Below are 15,477 nucleotides of genomic sequence, written 5' to 3' on the forward strand. Positions count from 1 at the left end.
AATATGATTTGATCAAATATTCGCATATAAACTTCAGTTTGCAAGCTTTAAAATGAGATTTGAAGTATGTAAATTATAATTTGAAATATTAAAATTAAAAATTTACTTTTTTCAAAAAAAAATATATATATATCAAGAATTGGTTCAAATGACAATATGAATTTCAAGATGGACAAACAATTAAAGGAACAAAATTCGAATTCTAAAAAAAAAAAATTTACTTGACTCACCTAAAAAAATAATTAAAATTAAGAAATAAAAAAATTATTTTTTTGCATGACTTTGGAGTGAATACCTCCTCTTTCAATACTTTTCAAGCTAAATAAAATATCTTCAAACTTGGTGTACTAAAAGCATCCTTTCAAGCAAGTCTTAACCACAATATCTTGACAACCCCATGAGCATGGCCATCATAAAGAGTCGTTCCCATGTATGTTCAAGGCACCCAACCAGTCACCTGCTTTCCGCAAAACCAAAATACGCTCTTTCCAAGGGAGAAGACGAGAAACAATAAGATGAGTTGGACAAAGTATATAAATAGAATCTCCTCTTACGGCAACAGAGTTATGATAAGCTTTCTCAGGGTTTCCAAATATATTGATGAAGTGAGTATGATAAGAAACTAGATCATCTCCTCCAATACCATCATCTACAGCAAAACTAGTTTGGTGAATCACAGTTCCATCCTTGGCAAATAAACACAGTTGTCCAGTTGAAGTGAGAACTGCCAGCATCTGAGCAAGAACAAAATCCTTTTAACTACCCTTATTACTAAGAAGCAAAGAGATGCAACAAGAAGACTAAAAGGCAAGGAAACAGGACACAAAAAAAGTGGCAAAAACTTCTAGCTAATCTAGGTAGACAGAAGATGATTTCATACCTGATCATCCAACCATGCCAGACCTATAGCTTCACTGTCAAGAGACCATTTTCCATATACTTTTAATTCTGACTTGACCAACTTTGCAACCTGAACTTTCCGTTCCCAAGCAATTGCAAGCAATGAAATTCTTTCAACAGCTTCTGCAGACATATTTTCTACAAGAGAGCAAGCATTATTTAGAAAGAAGTAAACATGAATTATAAGAAAATGAAACCATACCATTAGAACTACATGTTGGTGCCATGTGTTTCCATGCAGTATAAGGCATGGAACCCTCCCGAATTCCATCTGGCCTAGAGAGTCGAGCATAGACTTCCGGTTTAGGACTCAGCCGCACCTATAACAAAGATTTAGCATCTTCAATAAACAATGCATAAGAAATCTCCACAAAGCTAAAGAAAAAATTATAGGATAAAAGGTACATGGAACCAGCACAAATATCTGAGTTTCATACCACAGAAGCAATTTGATGGGTGACAAATACAACCACACCTTCTTCAACCGAAGAAGAGCCTTCATTGAAGAGTTTCCAACCTGCATCTCCCCCAGGCGAAGTGCTTCCACTGAATTCATCCAAAAGGAGTGGTGAAGCTGATAGCACCAAGCCCGTTCTTTGCCCATCAAGAAGACACTAGGAAATTAATACCAAGTTCAACAAAAAAGAGGAACATGAGATAATTGGATATTGATGATTGAATTAACTCACAAGTCCCCTCCATAAAACAATGCTGAACTAATCTTTTGCACATTAATGCAAAATATGACATACCTGAGTTTTGATGGAGAATAGATTTATATTAAGCAGAGGGACCACTGAGATACTGTGTAAGAGAACCAGACCCTTACTATCACCAGTGATTGCTTTAAATTGACGAGTATTCTGAGGATCCTGGCCTAGAAACAATGTATGTACAACTGGTGCTGTATGCTCTCCACTAATAACTTTTTCCACTGCACCTTTCTGTACATCCCAAAGAGTAACATGACCATCACCATAACCAGCTAAAAGAAAGTCTCCTTGCTGATTGAAAGACATGGATGTCACCGGAGCATGTAGCCGATCACCAGCAAGCATCGACATCTAACAAGTAAACGGAATACATTGATAAATGAAGCTACATCTGATCCCAAAACTCAATCAAACAAATGCTTGAACTTATGAGGATCAACATTAACAGTTTATATACGTGGACAAGTGATAATTCAAACAGCATCTTTATTCTACACTACTAATAATGTGTTCAGGGATTTTGAACAATTTTTTATGAGATCGTAATAGATATATGACAAAAATAATGACAAAAAAAACATTTTTTAATGGCAGAGATAGTAGCAATGACACAGAGATGCAGATAAACTAAAAAATCCTTAAAACATTTCTGTTACACATTTACATTTAGGACAAATTTGACATTTTGCCTAACAACAATATTGCCGTGATTTGGCTGCAAATGTGATCGCAATGGCCCCTATTGCGTTCTGGTGCGACGCAGAGCGGTTTCTTGCGGCTAGGCAGCGGGACACTACTGCGGCACAATTAATTACTATGAAAAATTGCATTGCCATATTGACTTTCTCATTCGTTATGTCAAGCAACTCAGATACTTTGGTTAAAAACTGATGGAATCTACTTCCAAGCAAATCTAATAGAATAATTTACGAAGTTAAAAGAAGGAAGTAAACATAATATTAAATTAATTGTGATTATTTTTCATATCACACTAGACATATTTACAGACAAAGATGAAACATTGAACACTGAACTTGAGCTAGTTTAAAAAGTTTGATTGAATCAGGAAACAACCTTTCCATCAGTGTTGTCTGCATGATAAATAGAATATTTACTGGGAGCTACAACAATGAGTCCTTTCGCCATTCCTACAGCAATGTAATTAGCATGAACTGCCAAGGCTTGAGGTGAACCATGTTCGCGCCTGAATGTTTGGGATGAAATGGCCCTTGTGACAACATTATCAGCATCAACATCAAAATATCCCAATGTTGTGGACCCTCTACGAACGCCCTCGAGCTTCATTGGCTGGGCAGCAGCACCCTCTTCCGAATGCAAACGAGTTGAAGCATGCTTCTTCTCCAGTTCTTTGGCCAATTCAAGAGGCTTCCTTGAAGCACCCTTTTCCGCATGCAGCGTCGGGACAGATCTAGAAGCGGCGACGGCGGATGACCGCCGCCGTCGCCGCCGCCGTCGGTGGAGGTCGAGCTCCATTGAAGTTGATTCACCAAGCTAGGATGTGTTCGAAGAAATAAATTTATGAACCGATTTGAAAATTTAGGTTAATAAAATTAATTAGTGTGGTAGGGCAAAATAGCAATAGCTTCTCGTCAAATTAGGGATGTAAATAGGTGTTAAAATTCAATACCATGGATAAACATCTGCTTTCGTTCGTATTTCTTCCTCTTGAATGAGGTTTATTTATACAAGTGGATATAACAGAAAAATCGTAACAATAGGAAACAGCCTAACAATTTAATCCTATTTACACAAAATGCTAACAAGTAGATTACATTCAAACAACTTGGTTCTTATCCAAAGCAACAATATTTTAAATTCAAAAACTTTATTTCAACAGTCTCTCTCTCAAGTTGATACATGCATGAATATGTATCGTGCCGAACTTGCGAATCATTTCTTCAAAGGCTTTTTCTAGTTTTGCTCAATACATTCGCAAGTTGATCTTCAGACCATACATAAGGAGTTTGAACAATTTTTTTCATCTAGCTTTTCTTTTCTTTAACGAAGTGCCTATCTACTTCAACATATTTTATTTTATTATGTTGAACTGGATTATCAGCAATCTCTATTGCAGCTTTATTATCACAATCATAAAAATAAATATAATTTTTATGTTGCATTTTCATGTCTCATGTACATATACATAAAAGTGAGTGAATTTTTTTTAGTGAGTCTTATCCATTTTTGTATGTACATATATTTATCTCATCTAACGTAAAAAATTATATTCCCTTTGAAAATTAACAGAAAAGGTTCATTCATTACGTACTTACTAACACAACAAATCTTGCAGGACACAAAATGATTTAGCCCATAAATTCATTCTGAAATAAAGAGCCTCCATATGTTTAAGTTTGTTACGGATTGCACAATGTTTCATTAACCAATCAATGCCAATAATGATCTTCAGATTGATCATGGGTAAACCAATTAGGTCCACCGAGTATTCTCGACCATCCAATTAAAACATAACATCACGATGCACAAATGAAATATCACACTTCTCCCCTGTAGCTATAGTAATAGAAAAAACTCCTAACCCCTTTGAAGAATCTTGACAGCCATCCGCTAAATATTTTATCTTAGGAATTTAAAATTCTTATGTCACATAAGAAATTAAACTCGTGCAGCTGATCCAGAGAATTATGAGGCTTGCCATCAATTTTTTCTTTTTTTAAAAAAAATGTTGCACGCTGATCAATACCTCAATAACAGAAGAATACACTTATGCAGTCATATGAGAAATGTATTCCTCTTTATCTTATATCTATATGTTATAATTATTGAGTTAATGTCTCTCCTTTTATACGAGAGATCAAAATATTTCTATACACACATTCAGACATGGGTCTCATTACAAATTTTTTCTCTCATTTTGTTCTTTTTTCTCTCTCTTTATTTATTCTCTCAGTAGAAAATTATCTTTATTTCATGTAAAATAAGAAAAGTATTACCCTATAACTATTACTAACATTGAGGTTGAAGTATGTGCATACCCACTTTATCCCCCCCCAATGTCTCTCCTTTTATACGAGAGATCAAAACATTCCTATACACACATTCAGACATGGGTCTCATTACAAACTTTTTCTCTCATTTTGTTCTTTTTTTTCTCTCTTTATTTATTCTCTCCGTAGAAAATTATCTTTATTTCAAATAAGAAAAGTATTATCCTATAACTATTACTAACATTGAGGTTGAAGTATATGCATACCCACTTTACCCCCACCCCCAATTTACATGGAGAGCATCATGTCCCCACCATCATCAGATCATTTCATAGAAGTTTCAAGCACAACCACACTTTATGATCATACAAATATGTTCAAGTTTATTATTCATGTGTTCCATTTATTAAAGTAAAAATCATACAATATTTGGATATCCACTCATCCTTATTCATCTTTCTCTATATATATAGGGTTTTATTAATCTTATGTGAAATGAGATAAGTTATCTCATGTCATATAGATAAATTTGTGGGCTCCACCACTTGAAAAAAAAAAAAGATGACACAATTATCGAAGAATGTGTAGGAGAAAAATTTATCACATGTAGCATAAGAGTAGTTTTTTTCCATATATATATATAAATATATATATATATATATATATATATATATTACCATTTACACTCTTTCATGTATTTATTTGAGCATCCGCACGTGCATCATCTCTCTATGGAGCTACCTTCAACCAGTATCAAATCCACATGAATATAAGTCACTATAATTGGTCTCAGTGATAAGGGATTTGAATAAGTTGTATTATATTGTGTTTTCAATTCATACTTATATCAATAAAAAAAAATCCACATGAATAGAAACTCACAACTTGTTCAATAAACATATGTGAATAATGTAAGATATTATTAATGATGAAACCAAAGAATAAAAAAAAACGTTTTATTCTTTAAGGCCTTAGACTACACGAGGGCATATTCCATTTAAGAATAGGCAGCAACCAGGTCCCACAAAGCTTCTGAAATTTCTAAAATGTTGTAAGCCTCTAATAATGTTTGAGGTGTCTAAGCCATGCAGGACACAAGAATCATTCTATGGTTGCCACGTGGAAGGTAAAAGCAAGTCACTTTACGAACAGTACTGCACTACAAATTCTGCAGCCTCATGTGCAAGTTGCAACCTTTAAGAAACAAGTACAAATAATTCTTCGAGTCAATCCTTGACCCTTCTGGGTGCCTTAACCATCTCGCTCTGAAAATCTCTATGTGCTTCACTGACTGGTAAGTTAGTTCCAATTCCAAATTTCAAGTCCTTAAATTTTTTATTTTTTTTAATTTTCTAAAGTTTTTTAATGTGCCATTTGGTCATTCCACTTAACCCAGTTTTATGAGAATCAAGGGTTAAGTAGCTAGTTAGTAGTGAGTCCAATTCTCATGGAATCTTTGTTCTTTCAGACTAAGTTTCAAAGATGGCAACAGTGACTGCTTCATTTAACTTAGTCTCCAGAGGTTCTCATGTCTCATATGAGTCCAAAGCAGCACCAATGGGACTTGGATCTCTAAAGCAGACAAATACTCATAAAGGATTAAGAGTTTTGAACCCAGTGGATGAGCTACTAAACAGAACCCCAATTAAAATCAATGCAGCACAAGCTAGGAGGAAGGGACTGGGACTTCAAAGCAAGAATGTTAGGCCTGCAGGTATTGTTATATGTGGCATGAATTTGATCTTTGTAGGAACTGAGGTTGGTCCATGGAGCAAAACTGGTGGGTTAGGAGATGTTCTTGGAGGTCTTCCACCAGCATTGGCTGTAAGCTTTACTGTTTATGTTTTCTCTTTTATCCTAAATTAGCTATGTACTGATTTTGCATATTTGGGGTTCAGTGATAGCAAGAGTCCCTCTAATTAATCCTTGTTTAGGCTATTGGACATCGAGTTATGACCATATCTCCACGTTATGACCAGTACAAAGATGCATGGGATACAAGTGTTACAGTTGAGGTATATCCTTGACAATATAGAGAAATCAGGTTTTCATTTTCATCTTCATAGAAGAGGTTTTCACTCGATTGTGTTCTACTGTAGTTAAATGTAATATAATGTGATTTTTATAGGTGAAATTAGGAGATAGAACAGAAAAAGTTAGCTACTTCCATTGCTATAAAAGAGGAGTTGATCGAGTCTTTGTGGATCATCCTATGTTTCTTGAAAAGGTTGGAATAGTTCTTTAATCTTTTCAGATATACACTAACTGTTTTGCTTTCAGATACTTATTAATGATTGAATTTCAAGGTCTGGGGGAAAAGTGGAACCAAACTTTATGGACCTACTGCAGGAGAGGATTACCAAGACAACCAACTACGTTTTAGCCTTTTCTGCCAGGTTCTATATTCATATCCTTTTGGTTGCAAAAGTTCTGTTCATTTATATTGACAAGAAATTTTCTCTTTGCAAAATATTTGTTAGTAATAGGCAGTTGTGCTTGCAACAAAGCTACCTGCATTTGAATTATATGATGGATAACTCTTTTATAATAACTCATCTCCATCTAATGTGTCTCTATAGTCATGTCTGTTCACATTTCTTAATTCAGTAGTCCTACTTTTCCCTTATCTTTTCTGTTTGAATCAATCTTACAGGCAGCTTTGGAAGCACCAAGGGTTCTGAATCTTAAGTCCAGTGAATATTTCTCTGGACCATATGGTATGGACTAAGGTCATAAATGAAGTTCTTCAAAGCTGACAGCAGAAGATCTTTTAGCATTGATGTTTTAGTTTTTGCTATGCAGGTGAAGATGTCATTTTCGTCGCCAATGATTGGCACACTGCTCTTCTTCCCTGCTACTTGAAAGCTTTGTACCAGTCAATAGGCATCTATAAGAATGCCCGAGTAGGTCTAAATCACACTGGATTATTATACTGTAGTACTGTTATATATTTAGCTATTTACCTAACTTAGCAGTTATATTCAACTCACAAGTTCCTCAAATGTTATTTTCTGGTTGCTGCCATTACAAGGTTGTTTTTTGTATCCACAACATTGCTTACCAAGGCAGATTTGCATTCGCTGACTTCTCACTTCTCAATCTCCCTGACCAATTTAAAAGCTCCTTTGACTTCATTGACGGGTATGTTTTTCATTAGTTGTGAATTGTGAGTTTGTGACCATTATATACAATTACAAAATTTTAACTACTCTATGTTGTTCTAATCATGCAGGCATGTTAAACCAGTGATGGGAAGGAAAACCAATTGGATGAAAGCTGGAATTTTAGAATCACACCTGGTGCTAACTGTTAGTCCATACTATGCTCAAGAACTAGTTTCAGGCCCAGATAAAGGAGTGGAGTTGGACAACATCATTCGCAGAACTGGTATTACTGGAATTGTGAATGGCATGGATGTTCAGGAGTGGAATCCATCCACTGACAAATATATAACTGTCAAATATGATGCTTCAACAGTAAGAATAGTTTTATTTTTTTGTTTTTTTTTAAGAGTTACAGTACAGTATCTCTAAATTGTGTCATGGCTCATAAGAAAAATACCTATATAACAATTTTTTAATAAATTGCCCTACTTAGGTATTGGAAGGAAAGGCTCTTCTGAAAGAAGCCCTCCAAGCAGAAGTTGGATTGCCGGTTGACAGAAATATTCCTCTCATTGGTTTCATTGGTAGGCTTGAAGAGCAAAAAGGTTCTGATATTCTTGTAGCAGCCATTCCTCAATTTATCAAGGAGAATGTTCAGATAGTAGCCCTAGTAAGTATAAAAAAAAAAGAAACAATTTGTTGAGCCCTTCTTACATCATAAAAGGAACAAGAAATCTCACTTAAAAGATGTTGTGCTATTTTTCTTAGGGAACAGGAAAAAAACAAATGGAAAAGCAGCTTCAGCAACTTGAAGTATCATATCCTGACAAAGCCAGAGGAGTGGCAAAATTCAATGTTCCCCTAGCCCACATGATAATTGCTGGAGCTGATTTTATATTGATTCCTAGCAGATTTGAGCCTTGTGGTCTCATTCAGTTACAAGCTATGCGCTATGGAACTGTATAATTCCTGCTTTGCACAATCCTCCATTCCTTGTGGTTTTCTGCCATAAGATTTCCTCTAATCATTAAGCTTACATTTTCTTCAACTTCTATTCTTCTCTGCGCTAGGTACCTATTGTTGCCTCAACAGGTGGATTAGTTGACACAGTCAAAGAAGGTTTCACTGGATTTCAGATGGGTCCCTTCAATGTTGAAGTAATACCTGCTATCAGTTCATAATCTAAAAGTGTGTCCATAGTAGCTTAAGTACTAAGCACTAACCATTTTTTTTTTTTTTAAATTTTTTTTGCTTTAGTGTGAAGCTGTGGATCCTGCTGATGTGGATGCTCTAGCAAAGAATGTCATAAGGGCCCTTGCAGTATATGGAACCCAAGCTTTTACAGAAATGATTAAGAATTGCATGGCTCAAGATCTTTCATGGAAGGTGAGTGAGGGCAGAACCTAAGTAATATACCAAATACCAAAAACGTAAACTAATATTGTCAATTATAAAGAACTAATTCAAACCAAAAGTTGCTTAAACTGTTAGGCTAAGGCACAATAATGGTTTTATATTTTATATTATATTTATTTAGCATGCTCTCTTACACAATAATTCATTGATCTTGAAGGGCGGATAATACTAAGATCACTTACATGTGCTAAGAAACTCTATAATATTTAATTATTTATTAATAGAATGTAGGCGGTGAGTATTAAACTCTAAACTACTTGGTTATAGAAACTTTGATACGTGTAGAGAACCAATTGCTACCAATCTATAGTGAATCTCTGTCCTCAACCCCCATTAACTGAATTTTATTTTGGGATTAGGGACCTGCTAAGAAATGGGAGGAAGTACTGCTAAGCTTGGGAGTTCCTGGCAGTGAACCTGGAATTGATGGAGAAGAAATTGCTCCACAGGCAAAGGAAAATGTGGCAACTCCATAATAAGAACAAAGATGTGAGGGAAGCTCCAGCTAGTGTGAGTCTGAGATTATAGAATCAGGGTAGTCCACCCCAGTAAAGGAGTTATGGCCTACACTACAGTGGCGTATTTGGGAGTGCATGTTTTCAAGATTAGCATAAAGCATTTCTTGGAAGTGTAGATACCACACAGGCTATGCTGGACGAGCAAGGAGTTGTAACTTGTGTATCTAATTTGGACAGCTTAATTTTTTTTTTTATTTTTCCCTTAGAATCATAGATTATGGTTCATTATTGCATTACTACCTTTAAGCTTCTTTTATGTACCTTTAACCTTGTATGCTCTGGATAATCCTTATGTCTGTATTCTAGCCAACTGGACAAAAATTCCAAGAAAATCGGCTTCAATTTAATCGGTTAGAAAAGACAAATATAATCTCACCTTAATAGTGCATAGAATTTAGCTGTGGAGACTGGAATTTTCCCTTGTTGGTTTTTGTAAAGAGTTTAAATTTGATAAACCTACATATAACACATTATCAAAAGAGAATTGGACATAGTACATAATTAAATACATAGTAAGAAGAAATTACATTGACAATATATTAAAATTAAATTCTTTTTTTTTTTTTTGTAAATAGCATTCAAGTGATTTAACAGTGGAAAGAGAAGTTATCAGAGCCTTGGAGGTAAAACAAAATTAGATTTTCATGTGTTTTAACACTGAAACAAATCTTTATACTTTACACTTCAAATTATTCTAAATAAAAAACAAGCTCAAGATTTCAAAATCAATTCTTCAAGTTTCAAAGAAATTCTTTTGCAATCTAAACAAGGTAGTTGCTCTATCCTGGATGATAGGATATACTATTAATCAATCATTAAATTGAAGTCACCACTTATTTGCGTGTAGTTAACCACAAACCCATTAATTATTTGTTCAGGTTTTATATAGTAACGGGCCTTCATATAAAAAGGCCTATTTTAAACGAGAGCCCTTTCTGAACTTGAGAAAAACCACAGTTAACCTTGGTGCAAAATATTTCATTTTTCTAACAAAATTTTTATTTTAGCCTGAAATTCACTTATTTATTAAACGTTGAATTTAATAACACATTTATCAAATCTCAAGATTAATTTTAAATCCAAGTTAATTGAATATTTTTAATTTCAATCAATTAGTATTTGATTATCTAGACTAATTTATACAAGCTTTTAGATTAGTTTAAGTTTATGTCTGGTTAAATATAAGGCATATATGTTGAGAATAAAAAATTTACGAAGATATTTCTTGTTATCCAATCTCAATTAATTAATATAGTTAAAATTATACTCGAACAAGTTTGTTGAAATGGTACTTTTTTTTTTTTTTGAAACAAAAGATGACTATTATATATAAGAGTAAATATCCTTTTTTCCTCAAGAAAAAACACGGGGCCCAATTTAATCCCTGAAAAAAAAAAAAGTCGACTTGCGGTCTCGTGAAATTCCAATTCTTTAAATTTGTGGTCCCTCTAAAATTCAGATAAGACCCTTTTTAGTCCCTAAAAAATGACTAATATGAGATTTTTTTCCTAAGGGAGTAAAATGGGTTCCGTAATTTTTTTTTGTTGAGGACAAAAAAAAGTATTTACTCTATATATAATTGTTTTGGCAAGAAAAATGACTATTATATAAGGGTTTTATAAGAGTTATGTTGTAGGAAAAGTGATTATGTAATGTTATAGAGATTCGTTTTGCGTGCCGTAACTTTTTTTTTCTTCTTTTTTCTTCAAAAAGTGTGGGCCCCACAAAATGTTGTGTGTAAGAAAGTTTGTTGTGTCACGTTAAATGACAAATGCAAACTCCATTATATAATCGCTTCTTTGAATTGTAGAAAATGGAAACAATAGAAATGGAAGAATATGCCTCTCGTATAAAAATGCTAGATGGGTTCTTTAGACATTCCTTTTCTTTCTCATGAATGTGTGGTTCTATAAATTGAGCTGTCAAAGCTCAAGTTTTTCTTCCAAAATGACCAATCACTCTAGGGTTCAAAGGTTTTAAATCTATCTTTTGAACCCATTTACTGCTCATATAAACAAGAGAATTATGTCATTGAATGCTACTTACACCCAAGACATTAATGTTTAGTAAAATTAGCCTACAAGGAAGAGTATAAGGTTGCAATATTTTGAACATGAATTGAGGATTGATCAAGGTCGGTTAGTGGCACAAGCTTTATATAATGAACATCATTTACCCATTCCTTGAATAAACAATTCTGTCTTGAGTTATTGGTTTACTTCTCTTTGATATGTAGCTGATAATCTTTGCTTCTTTTATGTATCAGTACTTAATATGCTTCTTGTACACTGTCATCCCTTCTTGGTTCTTGACCCTTTTCATCATCTTTCAATATATTTAGCCTTACAAGACAGCATTTCTTTGTCTCTGTAGAGATTAAGTTGAGGAATTTTGTTCAGAAGTTGTTCCAGCCGCTTCTGAAGCACCTTCACCTGTTGATGTGGCCTCTGTTGTTGTTGTAGTTGCTGTTGTTGTAACTGTTACGTTATTTTATACACTTGTTTAAATTGGATAGTTAAAAGAGACAATATCAATGAAAAAAAAAGGTAACATTTTGCACTAGACTTATCACCTGCACTAGTAGTTGGCATTGCCATTGAAGAAGCATATGTCATGATCCCAGCTGCACCATATTGCCTAGGGAGAAATGGAAGCTGCAGTATTTGGGGATATTGAACTCCAAAACCATGTAATTGGTGGTTATTGTACCCATACTGGGCACTGAAAGGGTAAATATTATGAATCAATCCCACTGGCCCAGATGCTCCATTGGATGCATAGTAAGTTGAGAATTGTTGACCTCCATACACACCATAACAATTCTGCCACAAGGCTCACACAAAAGTATACCAAAGTTAATGAAGAACATGCAATGCAAGTATAATTCATTTATGTGATCATTTTTAAGCATTTATCACATAAACACATACCATGGGGTACATTGTTTCTTGCGATTGTCCAGTATATCTGCTAACATAAGGAAACAAGCAGAATCAAAGATAAAGAAAACATGAAGAATGCAGAAAATTGACATGCAAATAGGAAAATGACCAAAACCACACATGGTACTTTCATGTTATACCCATACGTTGAATAAGGAAATGTGTATTGTCCAGTGGTTTGATGGACAAATGTAGAAGAAAGGCCATGATATGCAGGTGAAGCCAACATGCTAGGGGCTGGTCTAAACCGTCCTGCACCCACAATGTGAAGGTTGCATTTCATTTCATTTTTTAATCTTACATCATATATAATAAACTTTTGTTTAATATATCATTGATAACCAATTAGTACTAAAAGAGGGATATAACTTCTTGCTTAGTATGAAATAAATAGGAAAAACAAATTGAAAAGAAAGAGGACATTGTAATAGAATTAAGATGAAAAATAAAAAACAATAAAGAAATAACAAAGGTAAATGAAGGAGATGAAAGGATTAAGACCATGTTGAGGAGTTTGGGGGCGATTCTTCTTTGCACCAATAGATGCAATATTACAGTTTGCCCTCCTTCCATCAATTATTGGAGAGGGGTTCTGACATGCTTTTTTTGCTGCTTCTGGATCCTTGAATGTGACCTTGGAAAAAAGCAAAACCAAAGATTCATTGGTTTAAGATCACATGTCAAATGAAAATGGACAAGCAAATATACCAATGCAGAGACTGAGAATCACAAAAAAAGACAAATAAGCTTACAAAACCATAACCCTTTGATCTCCCAGTGTTCTTGTCTGTGATAACAACAGCCTCTAAAATCTCTCCAAACTGCTCAAAATACCTTCTCATTGTGTCCCTTTGAGTCTCCCAAGCTAACCCTCCAACAAAGATTTTGGTAGAAGTTGTATCATGATATTGCCTCGAATTACTGTTACCACCCACCATCTGGAATTGCTTTTCTGGAGATATTATGTTGTATGAGATACCAAAAAGAAAAAATAGAAAAGAGAAACAACCCCAAAATTCCAAAAAAAATAAAAAAAAATAAAAAAATTGGATGACAAGGTGAAAAAAGAATGTTCTTTTTATGAAGATCACATCAAATCATCAATGAAAACATTCATAACTGACATTCTTAACATCCACAACAATACAACTCCTCAAATTGCTCAACATTGATATTCCTAACTATTAAAATCATTACTAGGGTGGAAAGGAAAAGGATGAAGAAAAAGGAAAAAGGAAAAAGAAAACGTCAATAGAAAATATGAATATAAGAAGAATCATTGTAACACACAGGACAGGACAGGACAAAAGAGAATATAACATTAAAAATGTTCAAAAAGACCAACCTTTTTTTTCCCACTATATCACCCCTTTCTATGGGCTATGTCATACATAGTAATATAACATTATAGGAGCATAACACATCTTCCACCTCGTATTCAACCTTCCTTTATGTCCACCTTTGTTCTGTTTAGGGTAGTTGTGGGGCTTATGGATATTGGGAACTTTCAAATAAAAGCCTTTTCTATAAAAATAAATAAATAAATAAACAATCTCCTTTATTAATGCTTTCTCTGTTTCTCTATACTTTTCTCTCCCTGTAAATTTCCTGCTCTGTATGTATGCATGCTTATCTGCGGTTGTGTTTCAACCTCTTCGTTCCTCGAGCTGCAATTCAATTCTATTAACTAAAAAAGGTACAGAAAATGGGGTAAGTCCTGCGACCTAAATTTCTAATTCCCCCCTTCCCCCCCTGAGAGGATAATGAAGAAGTAAACTAGAAGAAGTTTGAGATTACAATTTGGGCATCTTATTTATTTTTGTGGGTATATCAATTTATACCCATTATTCTGACCTTTTTCTAGATAATAATATCTTTTAATGAGATAGAATATTCTACTTACTTTTTTTTCAATGCCTATTCATATGTAATATCTGTAAATCGAAATCAAAATCGAAATCACAGGAGAAGAGAGAAAGAGTTAAGGTTCATTGAAATTATGATATAATGATATTAAAAATGAGTAGATAAAGTAGACATAAAAAAATTAGGAGAATGTTATACTTAGTACAATTTTAGTCTTATTACTTTTACTACCTGAATGGTTACCATTGGATTAACTTGAAATCAACGACAATTAATTTTTTTTCATTTTTTAACCGTTGATTCCAAATTGATCCAATGATAACCAATCGGGTAATAAGAATAGTAAGCCTAAAATAGTAGTAAGTATAATTGTTTCCAAAAAATTATCACAATATCATATTCCCATTTTAATACCCTCTTTCTTGTTTAAAAAAAAAAAAAGTAAAGTGAAACTTTTAATCTATATGTAACGAGGAAGGTTATATTTAAAACTTAATTTCATTTACAACCATATCTTAACTGTTGATTTCCGTCAATCAACAGTTATCATTTATTATGAATTAATAATAATTAATGAGTTTGATTTGCGAAAATAATAACCGTTGATTGGCGAAAATCAATGGTTAAGATATGATTATAAGAGGTTGTAAACGAAAATAGGTTGTAAGTATAACATTCCTCATATATATCACACGATATGATATTATGTCTAATTTTTTCCATACTTACTCTACCTACTCATTTCCAATATAATTATATCTTGAGGTGTTCATCAACTGATCCAAACTGCGGTGATCGAACCGAAAAATCGATAACAAGTTAACCGAAAATCGAAAAATCAAAAATCTAAAAAAAATCATAAAATTTAATTGGATTGGACCGGTTTACGATTTGATTGGTGAAAACCGATCCAATCTAAACCGATCCAATAATTTCCTAACCCTACCCACTACCTACTTGGGTCTTTCCTCAATTATAGCCTAAAAATCATATGGCAAAATTCTAAATTCAAGTCCCATTAACCCATTATGTTGGAGAAAGTGAGTTGT

At 33.8% G+C, this 15,477-nt stretch overlaps 2 protein-coding genes across 3 annotated transcripts; one reads left to right on the forward strand and one right to left on the reverse strand.

Annotated features, from left to right (window-relative positions):
• The first annotated feature begins 5,775 nt into the window (after positions 1-5,775).
• LOC133283602 (granule-bound starch synthase 1, chloroplastic/amyloplastic-like) lies at positions 5,776-9,990 on the forward strand. Its single transcript, XM_061480483.1, has 14 exons — positions 5,776-5,876; positions 6,051-6,406; positions 6,517-6,597; positions 6,711-6,809; positions 6,889-6,978; positions 7,236-7,299; positions 7,385-7,485; positions 7,614-7,723; positions 7,815-8,058; positions 8,180-8,356; positions 8,455-8,646; positions 8,757-8,843; positions 8,944-9,072; positions 9,462-9,990. The coding sequence occupies exons 2-14, from the start codon at positions 6,065-6,067 to the stop codon at positions 9,576-9,578; spliced, it is 1,833 nt and encodes a 610-aa protein (XP_061336467.1). The 5' UTR covers positions 5,776-5,876; positions 6,051-6,064; the 3' UTR covers positions 9,579-9,990.
• A 1,811-nt stretch (positions 9,991-11,801) lies between these two features.
• LOC133283601 (uncharacterized) lies at positions 11,802-14,309 on the reverse strand. Of its 2 annotated transcripts, none has more exons than XM_061480482.1 (7): positions 13,908-14,309; positions 13,315-13,514; positions 13,064-13,196; positions 12,709-12,814; positions 12,551-12,587; positions 12,193-12,442; positions 11,802-12,097 (listed from the first exon to the last, which is right to left on the reverse strand). In XM_061480482.1, exons 2-7 carry the CDS (start codon positions 13,498-13,500, stop codon positions 11,997-11,999), a joined length of 813 nt encoding a protein of 270 aa, XP_061336466.1. In that variant the 5' UTR covers positions 13,501-13,514; positions 13,908-14,309; the 3' UTR covers positions 11,802-11,996. The 2 variants fall into 2 exon arrangements, with proteins under 2 accessions (XP_061336466.1, XP_061336465.1); XM_061480481.1 differs by having other exon boundaries at positions 12,551-12,590.
• Between the last annotated feature and the right edge of the window lie 1,168 nt (positions 14,310-15,477).

Source organism: Gastrolobium bilobum, unplaced genomic scaffold (assembly GCF_033153095.1).
Source record: "Gastrolobium bilobum isolate Gb01-03AN ecotype WA unplaced genomic scaffold, APGP_CSIRO_Gbil_v1 utg60587, whole genome shotgun sequence".
NCBI lineage: Eukaryota > Viridiplantae > Streptophyta > Magnoliopsida > Fabales > Fabaceae > Gastrolobium > Gastrolobium bilobum.

Coding starts and splice junctions, on each gene's coding strand:
- LOC133283602 (XM_061480483.1), top strand. CDS start 6,065: ATGGCAACAGTGACTGCTTCATTTAACTTAGTCTCCAGAGGTTCTCAT. Junction 6,407..6,516: donor GTCTTCCACCAGCATTGGCT/GTAAGCTTTACT, acceptor ATCCTTGTTTAG/GCTATTGGACATCGAGTTAT. Junction 8,357..8,454: donor ATGTTCAGATAGTAGCCCTA/GTAAGTATAAAA, acceptor TATTTTTCTTAG/GGAACAGGAAAAAAACAAAT.
- LOC133283601 (XM_061480481.1), bottom strand. CDS start 13,500: ATGGTGGGTGGTAACAGTAATTCGAGGCAATATCATGATACAACTTCT. Junction 12,591..12,708: donor TACACATTTCCTTATTCAAC/GTATGGGTATAA, acceptor TCCTTATGTTAG/CAGATATACTGGACAATCGC. Junction 12,443..12,550: donor AAGAAACAATGTACCCCATG/GTATGTGTTTAT, acceptor GCCTTGTGGCAG/AATTGTTATGGTGTGTATGG.